General features: G+C 43.0%; 1 protein-coding gene across 10 annotated transcripts in view; it reads left to right on the top strand.

Annotated features, from left to right (window-relative positions):
* The window catches only part of BCAS3 (BCAS3 microtubule associated cell migration factor), a 316,293-nt gene that overhangs the window by 6,117 nt on the left and 282,393 nt on the right, over positions 1–27,783 (top strand). For 9 of the 10 annotated variants that reach the window (XR_010435660.1, XM_064678040.1, XM_064678038.1 and 6 more), the window contains exons 4-7: positions 177–249; positions 1,332–1,438; positions 9,865–9,946; positions 17,311–17,383. Coding sequence is in view for 9 of the 10 variants with exons in the window: in XM_064678040.1 (XP_064534110.1) it covers positions 177–249; positions 1,332–1,438; positions 9,865–9,946; positions 17,311–17,383 (335 nt within the window). In the remaining variant the exon portion in view is untranslated. Of the gene's footprint in view, positions 1–176; positions 250–586; positions 729–1,331; positions 1,439–9,864; positions 9,947–17,310; positions 17,384–27,783 lie in introns of those variants that run through there. The other variant, XM_064678045.1, reaches the window with a different exon arrangement.

The following is a 27,783-nucleotide window of genomic DNA, read 5'->3' as shown; positions in this document are numbered from 1 at the left end:
TGCTCATGGAAACATTTCATTCCTGAAAACCAGACCTCCCAGGAATACTGGGGACAACGAGACACATGGATCAGGTTTTTCTTTTTTAACTTACATTCCCTCTTAGAGAGGGAGGGAAAAAAAAAAAAAAAGGATGTTAAGCTTACTTATTTCAACCCTTTTGCTTTTTTGCCCAGGCCTACAGTGGGACCCCCCCAGAAGAAAAGGAGAAGATTGTTTGGGTCAGATTTGAAAATGCAGATTTAAATGGTATGACTTCGTTTTCCCCTCATTATTTTAATGATTTTTTTGGGGGTCCATGTACAATAATTCCAGTCAGTTTTATCCATGAGCATTGCTGACTCCAAATTAAGTATTTAATTTCCCTAAATTCTAAGTGATAGCTGCACTTTTGCCCAGTACCTGCCAAACAGAGTCAATAGGCCCCGTGATTCATCTGAAGGCAAACAAACTCTTGCTTGGGAAGAAATGCAAATTAGAAAAAAATCCATTTATTTTCCTTAAGGTAGTTGAAAACAAAAGCATAGAACTGAATTTATGTCACCTGCAGTTTGATTTCAAAGCCACATTCTGTAACTGAATCCAGTCCAGGTCCCAGGTACGTTTTCAGTGGTGTGACAGAACTCGGAGTCACCTGGAAAGGAAGAGCAGTTGGATAAAATGAGCAGGAGAGTCCAGGAGGTCTTTGAGAGAAATAATAGAGCAAAGCCACAAAATACTCTTAAAAGGTAATTTGTTTATCACTTCCAGTGTATATCAGTAAATCATCCCTGCTGACTTAGGGCAGAAAGCAGATTCCAACCTTTTTAAGAGGAAATGATGATTAATTCCCACTTCAGCTCTGAGCTGTTCTCTTGGTCTATCCCAGTTCCCTGGTTTTTTAAAGGAAGGGTAGGGACTGAGTGAGAGATGGTTGGATGCTGCAATCAGGTAGTTACTTCTTAATTAATTGAACACATCTACAAATACTTCTGCCCAGTCTGTGCATTTCTGTAATTTCTCTACTTGTTAATGTTCATTTTGTTGGTTCTGTGCAAATTTGTTCTCTATTTAAAAAGTTTGCCACGTTTCATTAATCCCTGGAGGAAGAAACAACCCATGTTGTAATGCAGAATATTTTTCTCCATTGTTTTAAATTTTAAAGCTTTTTAACTTCTCTGTTAAAAGTCTTTAATGTTTGCATTAAAGAAGATATTTTGGTGTTGTTCCAGCATTAAAATTTCAGCCCCTTTGGTTGCTTTGACTTCTGCCAACAGAAAGGGGCAGTGAGAAAACACCCTCTTGTGTTCCTGACCTGCTCCTAATGGCTTTGCTGTTTAACCCCCTTTTAGATACCTCCAGGAATATGGAATTCCATGAAATCCACAGCACTGGGAATGAACCCCCCTTGCTGCTGCTGATTGGGTACAGTGATGGAATGCAAGTCTGGAGCATCCCTGTGAGTACAGAGCTCACCTCTCCTCCCTGCCAGGGAGGTTTTCTCTCTGTGTTCTGCTGCTACCTTAATATTTTACTTTTAATTTTTTCCTTCTGAAGTGCCAAAAGCCACCATTTCCCATCAGGATCACGTGGCTTGTGTGCAATGTGCTTGTCTGAGGATAACACTGAGCACAGATCAAACACTTGAATTCATGTACCTTCACACTGGAGGGTTTTTTACACATTATTTGTGTTAAATACACTTTGAGACTTAAACTGAGAGCTGTGTTTGATGTTAGGGAATAATTTGTAGCCCAGAAGGGGCAGATCTTTTATTTAACAGAAGAGAATAAGGGTGGAAAAAAAACACAAACAGGGCTTGTTTGTCCCAGCAATGCAGGTGTGTGACAGTGTTCATAATATTCCACAGTCACATTTGCCATGTGTGTGATCTGCAGTTTTAATTTTGTTAAAATTAACAAAATTCATTTTTAAATTAATTAAAATTATTTAAAAAATTAATTAAAATTAAATTTTAATTTTAATTGTGTGCCCATGGCTTTGATTTCATGCTGTCACAGCCTGTGTTGCACAGTGGTTCATGGGCATGTGGTCCTGATTTGGGGGAATTTACCCCAAATTTCACCAAACAACAGAATAAAGTTTAAGACAGCAGGTCATAAAATTCTTAGCTTGAAAAAGCAGAGTGGCTCATAACACCTTGCCCTTTAGAATAAGGGAGAGAGGATGGAGTTCTGCCTTTTTAAAATGCTTTTTTTTTAAGAAATATGTACATTTTCCCAACTTTTTGGTTGCCTTTGTAGGACATGTTTACGTAGCAGTAGTTTGTAGAAAAAAAAAGCTAATTTCTACACCTAAAGTTCAGTTAAATTGAATTTCAGGAAGTGTGGGAGAGTTTTTTTCCCCTCTTGATTGCATCTTTTTGGCCAGAGATGAGGAAATAAAAGAGCTGCTGGGCTTTTGCCTTGGATGGAGGGTTTGACAGAGGTGGAGTAACACCTCATGTACTTCACTAAATTTCGTTATTTTGTAACTGTTTGCTAAAGTTTAGGAGCTTAATCCAAAAATTAGGGACATTTCAACCAAAATAACATTGTCCTGAGAAAACACTTGTCATTTCTGACTTTCCTGGGTTTGTTTTTAAAGGGGCAAAACCTGACTTTGAGTCGGGTTTATATTTTATGTTTTTAAAGCTGAAATGAGACACTGAAGCTGCCTTGGGCACTCTTTTTTTTTTTTTTTTAATAATTTTTTAAAAAATCTGCTTTTACACTAGATTTTGTCTTTCAAACTTCCAGAGGGCAGGGTTAGTTGGGATATTGGGAAGGAATTCTTGGCTGGGAGGGCAGCGAGGCCCTGGCACAGGTTGCCCAGAGAAGCTGTGGCTGCCCCAGCCCTGGGAGTGTCCAAGGGCAGGTTGGAGCAACCTGGGATGGTGGGAGGTGTCCCTGCCCATGGCAAGGAGTGGAACAGATGATCTTTAAGGTCCCTTCCCACCCAGCCCCTCCTGTAATTCCCTGAAAACTCAGGGAATCTTGGCCCTGAGGTGGTTTTGTGTCGCGGTGCATTTACACGAACCCCCCACACGGGGCCGCTGCGACACCGAGCGACGGGCGCTTCATTAATTAATTAATTAATTAATTAAAGTCCCCTCAGGAGCACATCTTGAGCTGAAGAATCCTTACAGAACCCCCTGTTTTATCCAGCTGAAATGTTCTCGTCCGAATGAATCTGGAACGGTTCTGTGCCCCCCTCCTGAAGGGCTTTGTGTCCAAACTCTCTCAGAGTGGGGTTGGATCTCCCCTGGGTGAGGGAAGGAAGAATGGAAGTGGTTCAGTTCTTTGGGATGGGGACAATCACCTCGGTGTAGCCAGCCCTGCATTCCCTGCCTGCATCTAAACTGCAGTGAACGTGAAATAATTTGATGGAGGTCGCCCATAAATGACAAGTTAAACGACTTTGTTTGTCCTGGCTTAGAGTCCTCAGTGTCATTGTCAGCAGTGCATTAAGGTACAGATTTCTACTTCTCCTAATGGGGAAGAAGGGTTTTCTTTAGGTTTATGGATTTTTTTTTTCCCCTTTCTTTTTCTCTCTTTTTTTTTCATTTTTTTCTCTTTTTTTTCCCCTCATTTTTTTTTCTCTTCCTTTTCCCCCTTCACGTCTGAATGAGCAACAATTTGGGCTGTTCCTACCTTCTTTTTTACATTCTTTTCAGTAGGACCACACAACCAGGTTGTCTTTTTTTTTTTTTTCACTTCTTCCTAATTCCTAGATTTTGCTAGTATTTAGTATTTGAGGAAAAAATAGCAAAACTGAAATTGCAGGGCAGTTTCTCTGAGCGCTGTTCAGGTTTTGCAGGAGTATTTGTGATGAGCAGGGGAGAAGGGCAGTGAAATGCAGAAAATACCAAACGTGGAGATGTTTTGCCATCAACCTTAAGAATATCAGCTGTAGAGACACTGGATCACTTTGTCAGCCCTTCATTTGTACATTCTGTGAAATTCTGAGGCCGCATCCAGGGATGTTCAGCTCGGACCTGTGCAGGTTTTGTCAGTACAAATTCACTGTTGGAGTGGTTCCTGTGTTAGTAAGATGGTCCTGGGGACTGTCACAGTCCTTAACATCAGTTTTAAATGTCTTTTCAGAGCAGGATTTGTATATCCAACACATCTAGAAGGAGCATAACCCGGTGGGGTTTTGTCCACATTGTTGTTTCTCCTTTGCATTTTTTCACTTATTTAGTTCGAGCACAACAAAATTTGGCAGTCGTGTGATTGACTTGATATTTAAGAGCTTATTTGGCAACACTTCTTTGTGTCCTTTGGTATCAGACAAACCTTTCTACTTGGCCTTGCTGAGTATTTAGCTTGTAATTAAGCAATGTTATTCCAGCTAAGGGGGGGAAAAAAAAACCAGAAACCACCACCCTGCGTTCTCCACTTTATAAAAAAAAAAAGCTTTTAATCCGAAAAAGCAACAATCTGACATTTATGTGAAAATCTCCTCGGGAAGGCCATTATCTGCAGCATTGTGCTTTTTTTATTCCTACAATTGAAGCTCTATTCAGCACTTAATAAGGTGTTGCAGGCAGTGGGGTTGGAGGGTGAGTGATTATGAAGTGTTTATGACAGGTCCTAAGCCCACACTCCCCGGTAATGGTGTTACATTGACTTGCCCACACCTCGGCAGCCCTCTCTGCAGTCTGAGTGCTTTCACATTAACATCTCCTCGGAGTTCAGGTCTTTGACTGCACGGGTGTGACTTTGCAAATGGGAGATCCCATTAAAGCTGCTTCAAAGGGCCGGGGATGGTGTCTGGAACCCCGGCAGCGGGGTGGGGAGCGCAGCCTTTGTTGCATAAGGAGCGGAAGGTGCCCGTCCAAAAGGGCTCTGCTTTGATCTCTGTTTGGAAATGGGGGTGGGAAGGTTAAAAGTGTTCTTAAAGAAATCTGGGAATGCACCAAAGGGAGGCTGGAGGTTCCTATTTGATAATTGCGCGGCGCGGTTTTGTTTGGAATTCGGTTCTCCCCTCGCTCCCAGTGCCGTGTTTCGAACGCGGTTGGAACTGGTTTCTGCCTCACGTGGTGTCCAAGTATCTGCTCTGGATGTTCCTGCTCAGGGAAATGCACGTTGGCTGCCTTTGGGGCAGATAAGTTTTGTTTCGTTGTAGACCGGACGTTTCAAAAGTAGAAAAATTGTCTTAATTCGATGGTTCGTGTTGGAATTAAAAAGGAAAGATCAAGGTGGAGCTGAATAAAGCAGGAACTACCAAAGGGGGCTTTTAATAACAAGCACAGATGTGTATTTAGCAAAAATACTCCAAGGCTGTGGTATCCTGAGCTGCAATCCTTCCTCTGTCCAGACCTCCTGCTAGAGGGAACCACTGTCCAGGCTTGCATTGGCCACTTGGAAAAATGGAATAACAACCTGACCTAGTAACCCTGGGAAATGTCTGAGGGACTTTACAAACAATTTTCTGAGGCTTTGGGGTTTTCACACTGAGGATGTGTGCACAGTGTGCAAGAAATTTTGTAGTCTTGCACAGTTATCAATAGCACTGCCATAATTTAAAGCACTGGGTGCCACTTCACACTCAGTCCAGTCACTAGAGTAGATGTCTGTAACATCCTTTGAGCATCTAAGTCCTTATGATCTCTAGATAATTAAAGATATTTGGTTTGAATGGAAATGCAGACTGTTTGAATTTCTAAACTAAAGTGTTAAAGTTTATCCTTTTGCTTCCAGTCCTTCCCTACTCTCTTCTTAGTGCAATGACTGCAAGTTGTCTTTAACCCAGTGTGATTATATCCAGCAATATTTTGTGGTGGTATCTGTCAATTGCTTATTGTCATAACATCCCAGTTCATTCCCTTTTCCTTTTACAAACTCCCCAGTTTCCTTTTCTATAGTTGCACAGAAGTTTAAACATCGAGTTCCGAACTCAATTTTCTTTCACTTTGGTGTATGTTTGACGTTTTTTATATTTTTTTTTTTTCCCCCACCATGTGAAAACCATTTTCTATGGTTGGAAACTATTAGTTTATCCTGAGTGTGAACAAAACTTCCTTTGTTCAGTGTTTTTTATGGGTGCAAACTGGTATGTCCCAAACAATGCAGCTCTGTCATCGAAAATTAACCAGCGCTCCAGATTTCTGGGCTGTCATATTTTAAGCTCAAGATGTCTTAAGTGGAGGAGAGAGGAGCTCTTCCTCCTTCAGTCTGGCATTGGAAGATGGTGCTGAAGACTTCAGAGGGGGCTGGGATGTGAATCCATGTGTTCTTTGCTTCCAGCCTTCCACGTAGGCCTGGGAGTTGTGGAAAGCTGAGATGTTCTCTCAGACCAGCTTGGAGCCGTCAGCTTGGATTCACTCTTCCACACAACAAGTACCTGGAGCTGCTTTTTACAGCTTAATATCCAATTCTTGAAACCTGCTTGGGGAAGTATTCTTGGCTTTTGGAATGGGGAAAGGAAAACCTTTTTAAGAGCTCTGAGAGCTGCCACGGGGATTTGCTACTTAGCTGGAGCCCGTCCAGAATGGCAGCCCCAGCCCTGCTCCTCACAGGTGCTTTTTGAAGAATTTACAGCTCTGTTTTCAATTCACAAAGTCTATTTATGTTTTGTCTGTGCATGTGTGAGACTGTGGAGCTCCAGGGACTGGTAATGGGATGTGGAGCCTTTTTCCTGAGCCTTGCCCAGCCCACGTGTGCCCCGGGCTGGCAGGGATGGAGCTGGTGGGGCTGCCTGGGGTCCCTCGTTCCACCTGAGTTCCTGGAGGAATAAGTGTCCCATTCACAGGGAAACTCAGCTCTCTCAGGGCTGAACTGGCAGGAGGATCAGCCCATCCAGCCCCTCTCCCCTGAAGAGACAGATCTGATCTGTGTGGCCTCAGCACTGGTGGTAAAGGTCTGTGTTATCCACAGATAAATGAAGGCCATAACATTAACCACAGTTAATTCAGAATTTTAGGAGATTGCAAATGGCTGAAGCTTCTGCTGGTGGTGGTAGTGTTTAAAAAAATATCATTAAGGTCAGAGGAAATCTTGAACTCAAAGCCCTAATGCATTTTTCAGTGCCAAGCAAACCAAGGCACAACCAGGCTCTGACTAATTCATGGCCCAACAATGTGCAAAGCCTTCTGTGGGTCCCTGTCTATAGAACAGTGAAGGGCACACAACTTAAATCCTTAAAAACCCTGTTATTTTATGAAGCTATGGTAGGTTAAATATTGGTGTTTTAATTTGCTCCATGTTGTAGGTCCAGACTTTTTGTAGACTTTTCCTTTTGGTGCCTGTTGCTGAATCTGAATTTCCTTCACAAACGAGATGCCAGTGGTTGGGTGGCATCTTTTATTTTCATTATAGAATCTCCAGTGGGGGCATGTCTTAAAATTTGCTCTTTTTTTGGCTCCCAGGAGCACATGAGCTGTAGAGTTGAAGGTTTTTGGAACCAAACCATGCCATGATGTAGGATCCTACACAGGCAGAGAGGAAAGGACCTGTTACCCTGCAGTATTAAACATTGCAGTGGTCTCAAAACAGGAGCTAAATACTTATAATCTCATCTTTGCCACTGTCAGATCCTGTGGCTTTGGTTATTCCACTGAACCTTTCTCTCTGGCATTTCCCCCCAGTATGAAATAATGAATTATCTTTCAAGTAGTGATTATTAATTATTAAAAAGTAAAAGCATTACATGCCTGAGAAGAGCTGGGCTGGGATTTTCATGTTAAATGCTTCAGTACAAATGAACTACATTTGTATTTGGACATTTTAGGCTTTTCTTTGAAAATCTCAGCTTTAAGCTCTACCAGGTCTTGGCATCCCAGTCTAAATAAACAGACTCCTGGAGTTCAGGATATTTAAGAGCAGAACCTGAGCTGAGAGGGTTTGGCCTTCTTAGTGTGCCTTCCTTTGGGGACCAGCACTTTATTGGAAGTAGGTGGGAGCTGGGGCTGATGTGCTGGCAGAGTTAGAAAGGAGCAGGAGGTGTCTGGATGGGGTTGGGGTATTTTATGGGAATCACTCCTTCCGTCCCTTTGTTGTGCTGGTTCCTTTCCCTCCTGTTTTCATTCGTGGCCAGTGTTGTGCAGACACGTGTGAAACAGCATTTTCACCGTTTGAGGGGAAAAAAAGCTTTAATTGCCAATAATAATAGTTCCAAAACCCTTGTATTTTTCTTCTTCTCCATTTCCTCCCTCCCCTTTTCCCAGAGCTGCTGTGTTCTGATGAATAGAGAACGTGCTGCTGTCTTCAGTTTTTTCATCTCTTTATTGCTCTTTCTCTCTTTAATTTTTCTCATTTTCTGCTTAGCTGTGCTCTACATTTTTCCAAGCTGTTTTTTCTGGATGCAGATGTTTTTATCTTGATGGGTTTTTTTTTCCACACTGCCCTCCCAGCTCACCAGCAGTTAAAATCAATCAGGAAACCTTCACTGAGCTGATTCCTGACCATCATTCCTGTGTCTTGTGTAGAATCTGGTGGAGAAGCTGCTCAGAGCAGAGGCCTCTGGCTGTCCCTGGGAGAGAATTAAACTTGTTTTGCAAAAGCTGAAGCACCATAATGTGTGTTCAGAGGATGCTGCTGGAGGGCAAAGGAGAATCCACTGTGATCAGAGAACATCTGCCTAATAAAATAAGAGAAGGGTAGACCAAGGGATGAATTCTCATATTGATTAGAGTTTTAAAACTGGTTTTGTTCACCAGGAATAACTCTGATGGTGTCACTAACAGCAGTGGTAATTGATATCCTTGAATGCCAACTGGATTTCAGTGGAACTGCTACCTGTCTGCAAAGCTAAAATGGCTTAAAATGTGATTTCCCCACATTTGTGTAGCTTTGTTATTCCAGGCATAACAGGGAAAAGCAGGAGTTCTCTACATTGGGTTGCTGTGTGCAGAAAGGTGGGCTGGCTCTGTAGTAAATAGTGTTTTCAAAGTAATTTTCCTAAACCTTGTGCTTCACTGGGGTGGGTTTCATTCTCCACGTTATCCAGAGCAATAATAATAAATAACCAGGCTTGAGGTTTAGACTAGACTTGAGCTGAGAGCCTGGAGTGCTGTATTTAGGATTTGTTGGTCAAACAGTAGGAGCATTTAAGCTTTCTGAACGTGTGAGCTGGAGTGCAGAAAGAAATGGAAACAGCCATAAAGTGACATTTCCAAAAGTTCACTTGAATTTACGGTTTATTGACTCCTAAGAACCTCGTTCCAAATCGTGTTCCCCTCTGATATTGTAAGCTGCCTGTTTGGCAGAACTCTATGCCAGCCTTGGCTGTGCTCTGAGCCTCATTACATCTGTTTTAAGCTGTTGGTTGGTTGGAAATGAGCTTCATAACATTTGCCATTTTCCTGGAGTTTGACGTCCCGTGTCGGATCCGTTACCAGGCAGTCAGGAAAACACGCTCTGACTGACCGTTGCAGGAAGTCTGCAAATCCATCTTTTAACCACCCCTGGCTTAATCTTTTCAAGATTTGCCATTAGTGACACACTTCAGCAGTTTGCCCACCTGTTTTTAACCGTGGTTTTCACACCTGGTGAGCCTGGAATGAACCAACACACGGGATTCTCCGTCTCTTCCCCCCCGTGTTTGCCGCTCCCGGGCACCGGGCAGTTGGCATCTTTCTCAGAACCAGGTGAAACGTGGGGTAGATGCTTGTGTGGCAGATTCCTTGGATTTTTGTGAGTTTTACTCAGCAGTCCCCTTCAAGCCTTGCTTCTTCCACGATGTGTAGTCACCAACAGTTAATTCAAGAGATGTTCCCTTTTAGAGGAGTCGCAGTTGAAAGGCAGAGTCTTCCCAACCTCCTTCCCCACCTCCCTTTGCTACAGTGTCTTTGTACCTACTGTCTCACCTGCTGAATATGTCTATTTTTATAAGCATCTGTGGTTTTTTATGCTGTTTGCTCACAGCCCTTGTGTTTTGCAGATCAGTGGTGAAGCTCAGGAGCTCTTCTCCATCCGCCACGGGCCCGTTCGAGCTGCACGGATTTTACCTGCCCCACAAATCAGTAAGTTCTCAGTTATGTGGTTCATAATCCAGCAGAACTTCTTCAGAAGAGCTTCTTTTCCCCTCTAGTAGAAATAACAAAACAACAGAATGTGGGTTTTTTGGGGGGTTAGCTTCTGCTTTGTTCAATTTTATGTAAACTTTCCTCAGTTTGACCTTTTTAGGGGTTGAACTCTTGTCATCCCTCGAGTGCCAACAGGCACCTCCTCTCTGTCCCTGCTTAAACACTGGTTTAGCAAGTCCTAAGCCAAGCTGCTTAGTTTAACAGGATTGTTCCAGAAATTGAGTTAACCCTTGGAAGAACTTGATGCAAAACTTAAGCAACTGTACAACGAGCAAATCCCTTTAAAAATGACCCTCTTCAATCCAAACACCATCTAACTGTAGACTTCTGAAAGGCCTCCCAGCTCTTGGGCTCTGGTTTAAATGGGTTGCCAACATCTGATATGACCAAAGTGTTTTGGGGTTATGCTGGATTACAGTTTTCAGTAAGAAGTTATGAATTAATTAGTGAACTCAAAAAATAACAGCCTAAAATCTAATTGTTCAGAGTATTACAAACCCAGTAAATTATAACAATTTTGTGTGCTTCAAAGAAAGCAAATGGAGAAAGTTCAAGGTTTAATGGACTCGTTTTATGTTGTCTTGGTGATTTTTCTGAGCAGAGGAATATACAAAGCATGAGTGTATGTGGTTCTGTAACTACTATAGGTTAAAATAACAAGGTAAAACACTTCCCAAGCACGTTGTGCCTCTCATTCCATTTACAGGAACACTGCACAATTCCTGATGAGCTGTCTTTTGCTATTATATGTATTAAGTAAGGGATGTCTGTGCCCCTTCCTCTCTCAAAGGGGGGAAAAAAGGAGAAAGGGAAGTGTAAATGGAAATGGAAATGAAAATGAATTAACTGAGGAACCTGCAAGTTCTATTTTCTTCTGACAATAAAATAGTGTTTTTTGGTTTTTCAGTCAACTTCCACTGCTCATGAACTCCTTCCAGAAGTTACTGTCTTTTTGTCTCTAAATTCCATGTATTTAGGATCTGACAATGGTGGTTGTTACATTAGAAAACTATTCAAATTAGCTCATATTAAATTAAGCCAAACCTTTTAAAAACATGTTTTGGTCTCTTTTTACATGGCTTGCTTTAAATAAATCTTTGATTAAAAGTACATGAATGTATCATTGACCAGTATCTGGAATCAGATAAAAGTAAAGCTGTAATAAGAGGCCTTAGATAACTAACACATGAGCTTTAATGACTCTGAACAAAATAAAAGGAGTTTGTAAAGGAGAAGCTGATTACCATCAGCAGGCTCAAACACTATTTTACTGTAAAGCTGTAAAAAGGGAATTATTGAAAAGAGGAATCTCCGGGTGGATGGATTTTGGCACGTTCCTGAAAACAGATCTTAGTTGGTGATAAGCAGCTCATTCCCAGGTGTGAAAGGAAAGCTCATGGCTTCAACTTGGTGACTTTGCAGTAGCAGAACTTAATAGTTTGTCAACTATTTTGTTCCAGACCCTGTGATCCTTTGATGTGAGCTCCTGTGCTGCGGCCGGCACAATGCCCCAGTGTTCCAGCTGAGCTGGGCTCCTGCACAGAAGGCCTCCTCCAATCTGATGGAGCAGGTTCTGAGTGCTCCTCGTGGCCCTGGAGGTGGCCCTGGCAGCTGCCAGCTGGGCTGTGGGCAGGTCTGTGTGCTCAGGAGCTGTGCCAGGCCGGGGCAGCTCGCGGGCTCCTGGAGCTGCTCTGACCTGGCAGCTGTGCCAGGCTGAGCCAACAGACCAGGCAAGGCCTGACCTGGCCCAGCACTGCACAGCTTTGATGTCTCATGGCCATGGCAAGGGGTTGCTCTGCAGCCTGGCCATGAAAAATGGACAGATCTCTGTAAATAATGCTAAAAATCTTTAACTCTTCTCTGGGGTCAGGCTGTACCTACCAGTGCCTTCCACAGGAGACATGGCTTTAATCACCTTGTGCAGTTGACAATTTAAATGGCCTTCTTGGGGACTGAAGGTTTTCACTCTGACCAGATTTGGGGCTTGCAGAGCTGATATTTAGACTATGAGAGAATAATTTCAGTCTTAGGAAGAGGATTTCTGAGCCCTGGCACTGCTGTGCCACAGGTAATACCTGCTGAGCCATCTGAGCTGGCCTGGCTCTTCTTCCCTTCCAAAGCTGGGTGCTGGCATTATTTCAGCATTATTTCCTTGTGTCCAGGTGCCTGCTGGGCTGGGCACTGGGGTTTTCTGTCTCAGTAAAAAATAAGTTCAATTTAGCTACAGTTCTCTGTGAAGAGGAAATGCAGTTGGGAAGATCTCTGTAGTTAGAGATGGTGAGAGAACCAAGCAAAAGTCACTGATAAAAAAAAGATTCAGAGCTCTTTTAGTAGTTTTAAAAATGTGTTGTGTTTTGACTTCATTTTTGGGGTCCATTGCAGATATATCTGTAAGATCAGTGCTGAGGAAATAATACATGTACTTCAGTTGTCTTTGCTGTTCTTTTACCTGCAAAATCAGATTACTGATGCTTTCTGAAGTAAGTCAGTGCTACAGCCTCCCATTTTTCATTCCTTACCCCAGGTCATTTTACAGCCCCCTGGCCAAATACCTGCTTTGCCTTGTGCTGTCCCATTTAAAAATCAATCCAGAAGCTTGGAAAGCTGCAGGAGCAGCCCTGTGTGTGGGAATTCCCGGGGAGAGGGACACGGTGACAGGCTTGTGTGATGGACTTTAGATCAGTCACTGTCTGTAAAACCCATTTCCACGTCTCAGCATTATGAAAATAAATTCCCCCAGCCAGCTGAATTAATTTATTGCCATTTTCTAGATTGTGCTGCTTGCAGGAAGATGGTATTACAGCCCTGCATCTCCCAGGGAACTGGACTGTTTAGTCCAATTGACTGATAAGGGGGATGGGGAGAAAGCAAACAAGAAAGGAAATAAAAGAAATCAGAGGTACTAGAGACTGTTGAAAGTTGCAATTTTGCAGCAGATTTATTGCTGTTCTCCACTGCTCCCATCTCTGATGTTGGGAAAACGGGATTTGAGGCTCCGGAGCTGACTCAGGTTTCTGTGCAGGTACATTCCCAGAGCTCTGATATTTGGGTTGCTCTCTGAAGGGAGGCAGATGGGAGGGTTGTGCCTGTTCAGCCACGTGGGTGGCTCAGTGGTTTGAGATCCCCCAAGGCCAAACTAATTCCAGGCTCTGGCTGGCCCTGCAAAGCTGAACAAGCAGCATTCGGGGCCGGGGTTGCTTTGGTGGAGGTGGGTCCTGCAGGTGTTTGAGTTTTGGTGTCCTCTGCCTGTTCTGTGGGTTGTTCTGGGATGATGAATGTCCCTGGATTGCACAAATTACAGGATGGAATTGCCCAGCACAGCAAGTAAGGTTCCCACAGATATTACAGGGGAGAATTTTGGAGCACAGCATTTTAAAATCCCAATTTCTCTGAAGCTTTGGACTGACCTGTTTTGCCCCCATTTCAGTTCTGGCCACATCACGACCAGCACCCCTTAAACTTTTACCCAGTTAGACTGGTAGGTCTTTTAAGTAGTTTTTTCAAACAAGATTCAATCAAAATAAAACCTTTCTATCCATCTTCAGTTCCTGAGGGACTCTGGAAACGTTGATCTCTAACAAATGTTTCAAGGTCATTTTTAAGATTTTTTTTTTCGTAGAGAAGCTGTATAATTATCAGAGACTAAAACTATGATGCTGTGCAGAAAAAAAAGAAGAAAACCCAACTTTTTATAGGCCTCTGTGTGGCAGAGTTGCCAAGATCATGTTCTCCAGCCACTGTTGCTGTCTTGGAAATGGGAGGGTGGAATGGGCTGAGGAGGGAGCAGAGCTGGAAATAACAGGAGTTGAAGGGGGGTTTTTAGGATGATAACTTTTTTGGGGGTGTAAAAAGCAGGTGTTGTACCACAGGTGCTGGAGAGGGACTTTGAAACTTGGAGTGCCTGGGTGGTGCTGGAGTTAAGGGAGGTGGGATAACGGGATGTTCACGGTCAGGAACGTGAATCCTAAAGGAGCACCTGGATTTCTGGGGTGAGGGAACAGCCACAGCACCACTGATCAGGCAGGAGAGGGAGTGATGCAGTCAGAGTTCATCCCTGCAGGACATGGAGGGTTTGTAGGTGCTGCCCTGGAGCTGGGGGAAGAATTCACCCACTGTTTTTAGGACTGACTTGAGTCACTTCTCTTTCAAAGTTTTTTTGTTTGGTTTTTTTTTTTCATTTGTGTTCAATAAGAAAGCAGACACAAAATCAGAGTGATTGAGAAATGGCAAGGAAGATATTTTCTTTTTTAATCAACCCTCTAGTCATGAAAAGAAGCAGGAAAAGAGGGAGTGGAAGCCATACATAATGAATCCAGCCCCGTGGCCTCGTGCATTCCCAGGTACTGCTTGATGTGGGGCAGGACCACAAATGCAACCTGATTTTCGAGGACTAGGTGGAAACAGGAGGGGTTCAGTCAGGCAGGGGATGCACTGCATTGTGAACTGCCTGTGTTGGGACTGAGCAATGGAATTACAGAGCAGAGAAACACAGCCCAGGGTGCAAATGTGCCACTGCTGAACAGATGTGAAACACAGCCAGTTCTTACTCGGGGGAAACGGGGGGAGTTTTCAGAGCTTTGAGCAGCTTTTGAGTTCCTGTGGAAATCACTGGGGTTCATTTTTATTCTGCATAAAGATGTGCTGCTGTTGTTGTTGTTGCTCTCATCATTGGCACTATTGGGAGGCCTTAGCAGGCCCCAAAATCTCTGTTCACAGTTTCATCAGGACAGTGCTTAAGCTGCTTTGAGCTGACGTGTGGATAACCTTTTGGCTTCATAAAGTTCTAAATGTTGATTTGTATGACATTTCCTTTAGCCACAGATGTGGGTTTGTTTTTTTTTTTTCAATTTTAAGTCTCCTAACTGAAGTTACATTTAAAAAAACCCAAACATACATCATTTAGCTAAATGGGGCTGTAGATAAGGTGGTGCCTCGTTGGCAGGAAGGGCAGTTTTCATTACTTTAATTGTGTGATTTGTCAGGATTTTCAGCATTTTATAAATGCTGTAGTGTTATATGACAGAATTAAAAGGATTTAGAATAAAAGGAGTTTAAGAAAGAGACTTTGCAACAGGATTTCAATACTTTTTGTATTTGGGAGGATTTAGGGAGCTGCTTTTCATTTCAATCATCCCCCTGCATTTCGTTAAACACTGTGTGTGCAGCAGGTGTGTGCAACCTCAGTGCATCACACATGCAAATAAACACAATTTTACAAATGAGAATTAATCCCCCACAACTTGGAAGATTAAATCCCACCCCAGAACTGCCTGCATTAAGCAGCACAGAGCCCAACACATGGCACTCTGCAATCCCATGAAGGGGCAGCTATTAACCTGATTTAGTGCCCTCCCAGTCCTCACCACAATGAGCCTTTGCCACAGTATTAATATTTACATTCTGAAAGTATTTGGAGGAGAAAATGGATTTTTTTTTTTTTTAAAAATGAAGGCCTTGGTGGTTACAGACCAAAATGAGAAGTTTAAGCACCTATTGTAGAAATTTTGCACATCTGTGCCGTGGGGATTAAAACTGGCATTCCTTTGGATTTGGTTTCCCTCTGCTCCCCACCACATCTCTTCCCCTTCCTTGTCCTTAAACTGAGAACTACACCCTAAAGAAACCTATGGATTCGTTCTAATAAATCTTAAATTAAACCCTAAAAAAAAAAAAAAGCAGAGTTAAATCCTTCAGGTGAAATCCTGGCTCAGCTTAAATCAGTGTCAGAACCCCTGGAAATCAGCATTTCCCCCTCGCTGAGGGAACAGAACAAATTCATGTGTTCCCTGCACATGAAGGCAACAAATGGGTTGCCAGATTTTAAGGAGACTGCATGTTTTCATTTATCAATTCACAGGTCAGTACATACAGTCCAGGTTTGACTCACAAAAGGCCTTGAAATAATAGGAATAAAAGGAAAATCCATTTGGCTGTTTTAGGTTACTTGCAAAGCTATTGTTGATGTTGGAGTTATTGATGGGACCCATTTGACTTTTTCTAAATACCCAAATGTGTAGGAGGGAAGACTTCTCCTCCTAAAAATGAGAGGACTGAACAGTGTTTGTTACAAATTAAGTGCATGTACCCGAGTTATTAATAATTAACAGAGTCTGCTATGTGAAAATGTATATTGTTAATTGTTGTGCCCTTCTGAATAAATGATTTAGTGCTGTGCACACCAACATTTGAGAATTAAGTTTTCAGCAGGCTATATCACTGATGTTCTTTAGAGATCAAAGGGTTTGGCGTGTAAGGGAGGGGAAAAAAATCGAAATTCCATTGTTCACCACACACATCCAGAGCTATGGATAGATAATGGAAAAGGCAAAGGTTGAAAGAAGACGGAGGAAATTCAGAAGTGGTGGTGTTGGTTGTTATTCTGCTGTTGAAGCTGGGGAGGAACATGCCCTGGAATTCAGGAAAACACCGTTCACAGGCAGAAGGGAGATTTTTTTTCGGCTCAATTTCAGTTTTATTTCTGTTTGTGCAGCAGTTAAAGCAAAGTTCTCCAAACTCTTAAAGCCCAATTTTAAGAAGTGTGGCCTCTTTAACAGTCTGACTGTGCTGGGTGAAGGTGTGACTGAGCCCGGGGGCACCCAGGGCTGCTTTTCATCCCAACGCTGGGAGAGGATCCCAGGGCTGGGAAAACTGTCCCACAGCTGAGTTAGAGCAGGGCACAACCAACCTGGGGCTGGGCTGGGGAAACCACTCTGAAAACCAGCTCAAACCTGGCGTTGGAGGTGGGGTTTCCCTTGGAGAAGCCTGAATCTCTACTGGATGTTTCTTTCTTAAAGGCTTAAATCTCTTGCTGGTGGAACTTCTTGGAATGTGACCTGGTGTTGTTCTCTTGGGCACAGGGAGGGAGAAGGGGTTTCTCTCAGGGCACTCTTTGCTCCACTTGCCCCTCAGCAGAACAAGGTGGAGAGTGAGGTGTGAGACCCTGCCAGGGCTGGGGACACCTCAGCACAGCCAGTCCTTCATGAAACAGAGCAAAGGGAGCAAATATCACTCCTTAAACTCACAGAACCCTTAACCCCCAGGGAAGGCACCAAAACAACTCCCCAGCCCTGGCCAGGTTTTGCTCCTGGGGTTGTTATTCTGTCCCATCTCTGCCAGTTCTTCAGTGTCTGTGACTTTGCAATTTATGTTCCTGTCACTGCTCTTGTCCAGGCTGGTTTATGTTATCTATTCACAGGTTTATGTTGTATATTCAATATCCTCCCCACAGATTTGGCCCCTCCCTGTGCTTGGGAAGGTGGCACAAACAGCTCTGTCTCACTGTTTGTTTTCCCTCTTCCCAGGTGCCCAGAAATGTGATAATTTCTCTGAGAAACGGCCCCTGCTTGGTGTGTGCAAAAGCATTGGATCCTCTGGGTAAGGATATAAAGTCATGTATAAAATCTTAACATCATCTAAAAGCCCCAGGAAATGACATCTTTAAAGCTCTCTTCTTTTTTTTTGCTCATGGGATGTGGTTTTAAACTCCTTTTCAGTGTGTCAACAGGCATTTTCCTATGATCTGAGCTTTTGGAAAGGAATAAAAAAGAGATATAAAGTAAATAAAGAGGTATTTTAAGTTTATTTTATTCTCAGCGTAACCACAATTCTATGATTAACCTTTCCTGACATTAATCCTGGTCAGAATTATTATTGTGAAGTGTCTAAAGCAATCTTTGTGTCTTAAAAAGTAATTAGAAGATGCTTTCAAGCAGCAGTCACGTCCCACATGAACTCCAGGCACCAAATGATTTCATTGTTACAGCCACACACTGTTTATCAGCAAAATATGTGTTAAATCCACTTCTTTTGAGTTAGAAAAATGAGTTTACAGTCTCTCTGGCCAGGGTGGTTGTGTCTCTCCTCTTCAGAAGAGGCCCTTAAGATATTTTCTGTCTGTTTGATGCCTCAGTTCAGACAATGCACGGGATTTATATCTCTACCTACAGGAAAATATTTGCTTTTCAGGGGTAATCCCCTACACAGCCATTCAAAGGCTGAGCAGCTGAAGCAAATCTTCTTACAGTTGTAAGACTAATTCAGGGCCACACCTTTTTCAATTAAGGATTTAATCACTCTGGGTGTGGAGGAAGACTGTCAAACCTTCACATTTCTCTGGTTTATTTCTGTGTTTTAACTACAATATTATTGTTACCCAATTGAAATGTTTAATTTAAAAGCCACAGCAGAGAAGTGATTATTTTTTTTTTAACGTGTTTGCAACTTGCAAAACTGTTTATGGTGATTTTTTTCTCCTTTTCTCCCCTGGCCTGTGAGAATAACGTTTATAAATTAGAGTGTGTGGCACCAGAGATGTAAATATTGCTCTTGTAGGAGTTTGTCTTGATCCAGGCAGTGTATTTATATCTATAAAGGATATGTTGGTTGGAAAAAACCTTCCTTCACACCCTTGTTTTAGAGGCTGAGCTACCTCAGAAATGGACAAACTGTAAGGGTCATTATTTTCACTTTTTAGTTAATAATTGTATTATTGTATTAATATTGTATTGTATTCCTTTAGTTAATGGAAAATAATTCAAAGATTATGGGTAGTTTCTGCTTTTCTACAAAAAAAACAAAACCCCTCATATATTTTCAGAATGGATGGAGAGGTTTGGGTTAGTTCTTATCAGCAGTGAAATATCTGAAACAGATAATTTTAAACCAGACTTTCCCCTGTGAGCAGAAAACCCATCATTAAAAAAAAAGGGGATTGATAAAGAACCAGTTTGCTCTTGGTGAGAAACCTGCAACAGAAAACCCCAGAACACTTTTCTGTGTTTCCTGTTTGCTGCAGGTTGGTTTTGGGAGCCCTTTCAGAGCCTGTTTTCTGTGTGGGGCTCTCACATGAAGAGATCTTTGATGCTTTGCCCTCAGCTGGAGTCACACTCCTTTCAGACTGGCTCAAGTGTTGCACTTGCTTTCTTCTCCTGTCACATTCACAGCTAATTTGATTATATTTCTGTTGTGCAGAAGGAACAATTTGTGGAGGACCCTTCAGTGGCTCTGTTGGGAACCTCAAGCAGGATTTTAGTTCTGCTCTTAACTGGGGGTTTTGTTCTGGTTTCCTGTAAACCTTTCTGGTGGTGGACACATAAACTGAAGAAAATACTGCATTTCTCCTGCAGCATTTATTCCAGAGCACTTGGTATTTTTACTCCACTCACCTGGATTATTGTCTAAAACGTGTCAGGGTCATGTGCCAAAGGGAATGATTCTGGAGAAAAAAACCAGTTCAGCCTTGATCATCACTTGGATTTCTCCTATTAATTCTTCCAGAGTTCTGACTTTTAATTCCTCTGCTCAAGTTTGCACCTATTGCTGCTCTTTTCCTGGGAACACCCCTGGTGATTTTGGCATTTCCTAATTGGTTTTTATTGTTACCTGTTATTAATTTCCAGATGCTGACAATAGATTTTTTTTTTTCTATTCTCATCATTTTGTGCTTAGCAATAAGATGGAACTTCTGCCTCCTACCTGTGTTTCTGGCTGGCTTTTGGCCCACACATTTTTTGTGCTTTCAAAGCCAGGTTTTCCACCCAGTAAAATGATTGCAGTGTCTTCCCAGGGGGTGCTGGACTGGAGGATCTTTAAAGTTCCCCTTCCAACCCAAACCAGCCCGTGATTCACTCCATAATCTTTTCAAAACAACAGTTTTCACAGCCCCCAAAAAGGATGCAGTCCTGACACATTAAATGGGAACCAGACTGTGTTTTTTGGCTGATACATCCCTGCTGCTTTGGAGGTTGGTTCAGTCAACTCCAGTCTTAGATTACAAGATTTGCAAATTGAAGGAGAGCCCAAAAAGCAGGAACATCTACATGAATTTGGGTTTTGGGGAGGTTTGTGCAGACGTGCCTGCTGGTTCCTGGTGACAAAGCAAACAGCTTTACACACACACAGAATTAGTTGATGGGCTTTGGTGCATATTAATGGATTTTCTGGCTGGTGAACCATGAAGATATTCCTGTTTTCCCCCATATGGGTTGTTGAAGCCACAATGTGGAACACACTGGATGTGTAAAACACCTTCAAATGTGCTTTTTGTTGTGCTCAAATGTAAATGCACCAATATCTTTAATTTCAGTAAATGCTTCGTTTTAGCCAAGGGAGAAATTTAAAGGGAAACCAAGCAGGATAATTTTGATTTATTTTAGATTATTAAGAAGTAAATGCTGGTTTGAGTGACTGCAGATCTGCCCTCCAGTAGATGATACAGGTAACAAGAAAGCTAAAAAAAAAAATAGAAGTGCCCATGGCAGGAGGGAAATAAAAGTGTGTGGAGGAGCAGAGGAAGGGAGAAGGGGCAGGGAAGAGAGAGCTGAGTAATTGCAGTGTCTGATGGAGGAAACCACCTCTCCTGAGCACAGAACATTTTAAACACTTTAAACCTGATGACTCAAGTGTTTACCCCATCATGCTTAATTATGTGTTACCAAACTTTGTTTCTAGCCTAAAGATTTTTTTTTTTCCTCCCTTATGTTTTTGGTTTTTTTTTTTTGGTTTTTACATTAGCTGAGCAGTTTATCACAGGGAGGGGGCAGAATTCCTGGAAGGAAATGCAAACCAGGCTTGTCTCAGCCCAGCTGTGGGTTTGTGGTGGTTCTGGGGTTCACTGACTGGCAGCAAAGACACCTTAAAACCCCTCCTCACCCCCTCAGTGCTGCCACCTCTGAGCTGCTGCTGTGGCACCTCAGCTGGTTGGGAAGGAAAGGGGATGGCAGAAATAATCCAAGTATCAAATAATGCTCTTTTTTTGTTTTAATCAGACAGATGATTTCAGTCACCTGGTTTGCAAACAGCTGCTCACAAAGTGCAGCTGAGTCAGCTGGAGGGTGAAAGTGGGAGTGAGCACAGAGGGTGGAATTTCTTGGGTTGACTTCAGCCCTGAGCTGTGGCCTCACTCCTTCCTGTAATGTTTTATTCTGTTGCCCACCCCTCTTTTAACAGAGCAAAACAAAGGAGGGGAAAGTCCTACGAGTGATTTGTCCCAACCCCCGCGTTCCTGATGGGAACATTTCATCTTCTGTTAATGAATTGTTCAGCAGGAGATGGGAAAAAACACCCTGAAGATCTCCTTGAGGTGCAGCCCAGGTCATGGAATCCCAGAACCCCAGACTGGTTTGGCTTGGAAGGGACCTTAAAGCTCATGGAATTCCAAGCCCAGTGGGCAGGGACACCTCCCACCAGCCCAGGTTGCTCCAAGCCCTGTCCAACCTGGCCTTGGACACTTCCAGGGATCCAGGGGCAGCCACAGCTTCCCTGGGCAACCTGTGCCAGGGCCTCAATGGGATAAGGATCAGGTGTAGCTGATTGAGCAATGAGTGGCAGAAGATTAAGAAGTCAGAGTTTGGGGCCAGCAGACCTCGTGGAGCTCAGTCAGTTGTCCACACTGCAGCCTCTTGGCTCTCCAGCATATATTTTTAGAAAGAAGCATTAATTTGATGGTGTCAAGTGATGGAAAATTTTGGATGACTTGAAGAATTGGATGGAGGTCACTTAAGGGCATGAGAAGCAAGAGGTAATCTTTTTTTAATCATGGGAGGAGAGAGGAAATTAGGGTAAATTAAAGAAGGAGGAGTAGCTGGAGCAAACAAAATGTATAACTTTGGCTAGCCAGCATTTTTTTTTTTTTTTTCCCCTGCTGATCTGTTTACAAGGCAAATCAATTGGCAGCAGATTTTCAGGAAGCATGTTTTATTCACGTGGCTACTGCAGATTAAATCCTGCTAACCTTAACCCAACTGCAGCTCAGGAATGTGCTCTTGGGAACGCTCAGGTTTGGGTAGAAAGCAGCTCTGTGTGAGCAAGAACAGAAAAAAGTGATTAAAGCATTAATATTTTCTCACATTAATGTGTTAAAATCACTGGGCAATGCTAAAATCCAGTGTCCAGCTCCAAGTGTCTGGTGGCTTTTAATGTTTCAAGTGAGTTGGCTGTGAAATGGTTTGTCAAGGAGCAAAGCTCTGGGGAAGGATCCCCCAAGGGAAGGGAGTGCATGACTGGAGCCCTTGTTCACAGTTCTCACACGGCTCAGGGGGACTCTCCCCGGGATATTTTTCCTGGAATGCCTTTGCCCAGGCCGTGGTGATGCCCTGAGCTCACCTGGCAGTGCCAGAGGCTCAGCCATGCCATGGAGAGGGCAAAGGGTGTCACCACTCTGGATCTAAAACACAGGGGTGGGCAGCTGGTTGTGATTTTCCATTGTGTTGGACACCATGACATGGATTTCATGAAGTCTGTTGAATATTTGTGGTCTTTTATTGAAGGCTCCACAAAACTCAGCCGGATTTTTCTCCCCGGCCTCGCTTTTTAAAGGCTCCCAAACCTGGAGAAGTTTAAATTTCTAGAGAGCAAACTTTAATTGGTTTTGGTCTAAAAAAGTACAGTAGAACCTTTTAAGTTGGGCAAAGCTCTCTCAGTTCTGTTACCTTTGAGGGATTGAGTCCCTTGTGCTGCTGGAAAATTGTGAGGAATCATGAAGTGCAGAGAGTGGTCATGTCAGCTGCCTTGCAAAGATTTCCTGCCCTTCCAGCACATGAAAAACATTATCCTTGCAGGAAAATTCAGTTCTTAGCAGGTTCTGTGGTAGCTTTTAAGATCCTGAGAGGTGCAACCCCTGAATAAAGTAGCTTAAATTGCTTGTAGTGATGTTGGATGGGATTGCTGTGTGCTAAAGATGGAATGCTCTTTATCTTAAAAAGAGCTCTTCAGATCCCAGGATTTTTTTTCTTGGGAGTTGTTTCTGTGATTATAATAAACTTCAGCTGGCTTTGTGATGCTGAAGTGGTGTTTACTGGCAATTCTGTGAGTTTTCTCACAGTTCCAAGTGCCAGGAGATGCAGCTTTAAAGGAATAAGGTGGTGTTTCCATGTGTAAATACCCAGGGTAGGAAAGCTCTGGTGTTCCTCTGCCACACCAAATGTTTGCCTGAGCGAACCAGAGTAAGAAATAACCTTTGAACTATAATAAACTGCTAATCTTGGATCAAAACTGGAAGAAAACGAGTATTTGGGGTCAAGCTTTGACCAGCTGGTGAGAACTATGGGTAGTTTTGACCTTCTCAAGCTTTGATTTATGGAGCTGTAAAAAGATAACCCTTTTCCAGGCAATCCTTGGGATAGTGAGGAGATGTCTGAGCCCAGGCACAGTTTCATTTCCCTGCGTGTGACGATCCAGGAGGGGGAGGATAAATGGGAGGATAAATGCACATCCAGATCCAACCAGCTGGAGCACAAACCTCCCCCCAGTAACTCAGAAAGCAGCACCATGGGGAAAAGATAATGCCCAGCCCCATTCCAGGGGCTGCTGCTGCTTCCAGGGCCACTCCAAACTCCCCTCTGAAATTATTCAACACTGTAAACGCTGTAAAGTTAATTAGAAGAGGAACAAACTCCACGGGGATAAACGTGGTTTCTCGGGGAGGGGACAGGAGGAACCCGGCGAAGGAGAGGAGATTTCTTCCTGGCAGGGCTCTGGTTGTGGAGCTGGGGTTGAACTTTTTACCCTCGTTACGTCCCCACCGATGCCTGCGGGGCTGGAATCAAAGTGGCCCTTCAGGCCCCACGAGCCTCTGATGTGGGGAGAGAAAACGGGAATATTGTGACAGGGGCGCTCCCAATTTCTCAGTTACCACCCACCTCACTTGTTGCCTACAAAAATAGAGTAATTGTTTGCATCTGGGGTGTTTTTTTTGGTCTGTCTTGGAAATAACTGTTATAAATCAACGTGACAGAGCCGGGGAACGGTCGGGGATTAGGTTTTCTTGTATGTTTGAGGGTTATTTCTGTGTTATGTGCTGCAAGGAGGATTTAAAGTGCTTTGCAAACCAGCAATTTCAGGATGATTTAAGTTTTTGGGTTTTTTCTGAGGACCAATCAATCCACAGAAGATGCTGCTTAGTCTCTTTTTTTTCCCCCTAAATTAGGGCTGTCACTTCTCACTGGTAGTTGGAGCAGCTGATTGCAAACTGCTTCAACTTCCACCCCTTGTGTCCGAATTGTTCCACGACTGCTGCCACTTGAGGAACTCTCTGCAGCTTGACAGTATTTGAACTTGGCATCTCTCAGTAAATGCCATTTTCTCTCTTACCCTGGGCTCTCCGAGTCCTTCTCGTCCTTTTTCTTTCCTTCAAAAATATCTCATGTGCAGAGAAAACGTGGGGGGAGTTTGCTGAGCTCAACCATTCACACGTGGAGGAGGCCCCTTTAAATCTCCAAAGCACAGAAAAAGACAATTAAAACATGATAAATGGAATCCAGTAAAATCTGATATCATTATTTTTTTCCCTTAGTTCTGTGGGCTGTTTTTTCTTTTGAAGCACAATGAATAATATTTTAGTAGCTTTAAAATTCTGAATTTAAATGCAGAACTCAGTAAATGTTTCTTCAGTAATTCAAAATAGAAATTTAGAAGGCTCCTACTTCATGAAAAAGCTGTAAGGCATGTGCTTAAAAATTATCTTGTTTAATCCCTTCTTTCTTTAAATTCTGACCAGGTAATACATTCAAAATATCACCTGAGGAGACCCCTTGTGCATTTTTGGGTGGTTGCTCACAGACTTGATTTTAAAAGGAATTGTGATTTTAAGTTATTAATAGAATATTTGTGCTGTATAATCATCCTATTTTACAGAGGAGGCATTAACAAAATAACACTGAATGTTTCAATCAGTTTGGCCTGCACAGTTTGAATGAGTGTATCTGACATTTCAGCATCACTCTGTTGGGTGACTGTGAATGTGGTATTTCTGTGGGCCTTTCCTTGGCAGCTGTAATTCCTCCTGGGAGCATCAGCCACATTTAACTATTAAATTACTCCCAATTTAATGAAAAGTTCTCCAGGAAAGGATGTGGCTTCACCGAGAGAAAGGCTGCAACACAAACTAATGCTTTCTTTGGTGTTGAGCGATTTGTGGAGGATTTCAGCTTTAGGAGCAGTTTAAGGAAAAGCAGGAGATTCCTTTTGCTGCCCATGGGGCTCCGTGTCCAGAGGAATTATATTCAGGTATCATTTCATAGGACTCCATGTTCAGAGGAATTATATTCAGGTATCATTTCATGATGTCAGAGCTTTCGGCGAGTTCATTTACGGTGAGAATTCTGTCGAACGTGGTCTGTGTGGAGTCATAAAGCCAAGCAAGACATAAGAACATGTAATTAATGGGCACCTGGGGAAAATTGGACCTACCTGGTGTGACCAGAACCTCGGAGCTTTGTTGTTCCCGGCACTTTTATGCTTCACCCATCAGATCTGAGCTCATTCCTGCTCAGCTTTGGTTCGTACGCACCCTAAAACCCTCTCATTATTTCCTGGAGATGGGATTGTTTTCAAGCTACTCCAGAGTTGTAATTTGAGCCATATACTAGCATCGAAACAATTAAGGTTTAGCAGAGCCCTCAGCAGCTGACAGATCCCTTCTCATGATCCCTCTCCTGCAACCCGAGGCAGAGGCCGCTTAATTCCGAGGCGATGAAGTGTTGCACAACCCCAGGAGTTCCCTGGGCCGTTAAGGACACCAAGGGCAAACATATTTTAGATGGAACAGGTCGGGACAAGGGTTTTGTGCTTAATGTTGAATCCCCAAAGTGGTTGGTGCGGGCTCTGGGACGGCGCTGTGGAGCCGCCGGCTTAGCGTGGCCTTTGTTGGGGGTGATGGCAGGTGAGGGCAGGAGATGCCAATGGGGCCTGTCAGCCCCATGAATCACAGGGGGAAAGCACAGGAAGGGAAAAGCAAACCCAAAAGCCAGAGAAATCTGTTACAAGAACCGCCAGGATGGGATGTTTGGTCCCTCAGAGGGCTTTAGCCGTGTTAACAGCAGCAGGTTGTTGAGTGTTCCCCCACAGAGAAGCCTTCAGTGTCCGTGGGCTGCAGAGGAACAGGCCTCAAATACACACAATTAATTGGGGATGTGTTGTGTTAATCAGCTGCCCTCTGTATTACCTGATCAGAAAATACTGTCCACTAAAGTGCCTGAAAATAGAGCAAAAAAAAAAAAAGCTTTGGTGTTGATTTGGAGTGCTGGAAGTACTGGCAGTTTATAAAGTCTGGGCCTGGCTGTGGCTCCACAGGATTCTCTGCTTGGTGAGATTTGGCTGGAGCTGAGCTGTCCCACCCTCAGTTTGCCCTCAGGGTTGTGCCCCCAGAATTCTGATCTTTTCCTGTTAAGCTGTGACATCTGGCTGTTGATCTGCAAAGATTGCTACACTGTTGGTTTGGGGCCATCTTGGATGATCTTGAAGGATCTTTGTGGCTGTTTTGGCAGCACAAATGACTTCATTTTGTTCATTGCATTTATTTCAGTGGTGAATTCTGCTGCGTTTGACGATAAAGGGCAAGACAACTCTTTAAATTTACTTAATTTTGTGGTTTTGGGGGAAACATCTGCCAGATTGCAGCTTAATCATAGAAATCATGCAGCTGATCATAGAAATGTTAACCTTTAGTAGAGGTGTGATAAATGCAGCTGGGTTCTGCTCTGAAGTTAATCTGTGTTCTCAGACATTTACAGAAATCTCTCCAGTTTTGTGTATGTTTGTAGATTGACTGAAGGCAGCCAGTGCAGGTTTGTAAATTGGGTATAAAAGCACTGTTTGGTTTCACACAAGCAAAGTCTCCTCCAGAATATACCAGGAGAAATGACTGTGATCTGCTGGGAATGCCGGAGTGGGAAGAGCTGCCAGAACAAGAGTGATTTGGAGGTTTCCAAGTGTTTTAATATCTACAAGGATTCCCCTTTTACTGTCTCTGTGAGCTGCTGGTCCTGTCCTTGTGGTATCTGTTGCAATAACACCAATATGTGCACAAACCTCTCTGTTATGTGCCCATGAGATGATGAAAATGGTGAAGTAAAGGATAAAGTGGAGCTTTTTTTCCTGGGCTGACAGAGTTGATCAGAAAGTTTGAGGGAGATGCAACAGTGATGTTTGTGTCTCTTGGTATTTAGCACAAATATTTTAGTGCTGTATCAAATAATTCCCTGCCTTGTATTTAAAGGATTAGATTTTAGTAACATGTGTCTAAGGTTGGTACAGGCTTTTCTTATTTAGAAATAAGTGTTCCCATGCTTTTCTGCAAATTTGTGGTGCACTTAAAATGTCTCTACTGCTTTGTATTTCTCTGGTGCACCCCCATTTTGGGGGAAGTGGCACTTTCTCAGAAATCTTCCCCTGCTTTTCCTGGTTTGGAATGAATCTGTTAAGTACCATGAATTAGAAAATTACTTACAGAGTGGAGTTTTCAAGCTTTTGTTGTGCAAGGGTGGGATGCAGAGAGCCCATTAGATAATGAAAGTCCCAGTGAAAGCTTTTTCTGCAGTGGTGTTTAAGGAATGAATAGTTGAATTTATTTATTTTTTTTTTTAAGTTTTCATTCTGGTGTGCATCTTTCAGAAAGAAGTTGAGAACTGCAGTACTGATGAGGGCTCAGAGGAGGACTAGGGCTGGAAAACAAACCTTACAACTTCAGGCTTAAAAGTCTTTTTCACTCTATTAGTTATTGCCTGGATTGCTCTGGGTTATTAGTGACTCACACAAAAGATAAGTGAATGCAATGAGCTTTTCTGTGTTGTTGACAGAGACACAGAGGCCAAAAAGCAGAATATGTACAAATTCTGTCTCTCACTGAGAAGTGATTTCATAAAAATGAAACGATCTAAATGTTGGAACAACTCACCATAAAAATAGAGGCCCCATTGTTGGTCAGAGTCTTTTCAGACAAGATTGGGTTGCTTGGTAAAGAATCATTTCTTTGAGCTTCTGGGACGTTCTGTGCGTGG

The sequence above is a fragment of the Pseudopipra pipra genome, chromosome 21 (assembly GCF_036250125.1).
Source record: "Pseudopipra pipra isolate bDixPip1 chromosome 21, bDixPip1.hap1, whole genome shotgun sequence".
In the NCBI taxonomy this organism is placed as follows: domain Eukaryota; kingdom Metazoa; phylum Chordata; class Aves; order Passeriformes; family Pipridae; genus Pseudopipra; species Pseudopipra pipra.
This window is presented reverse-complemented; position numbering and strand designations above follow the sequence as displayed.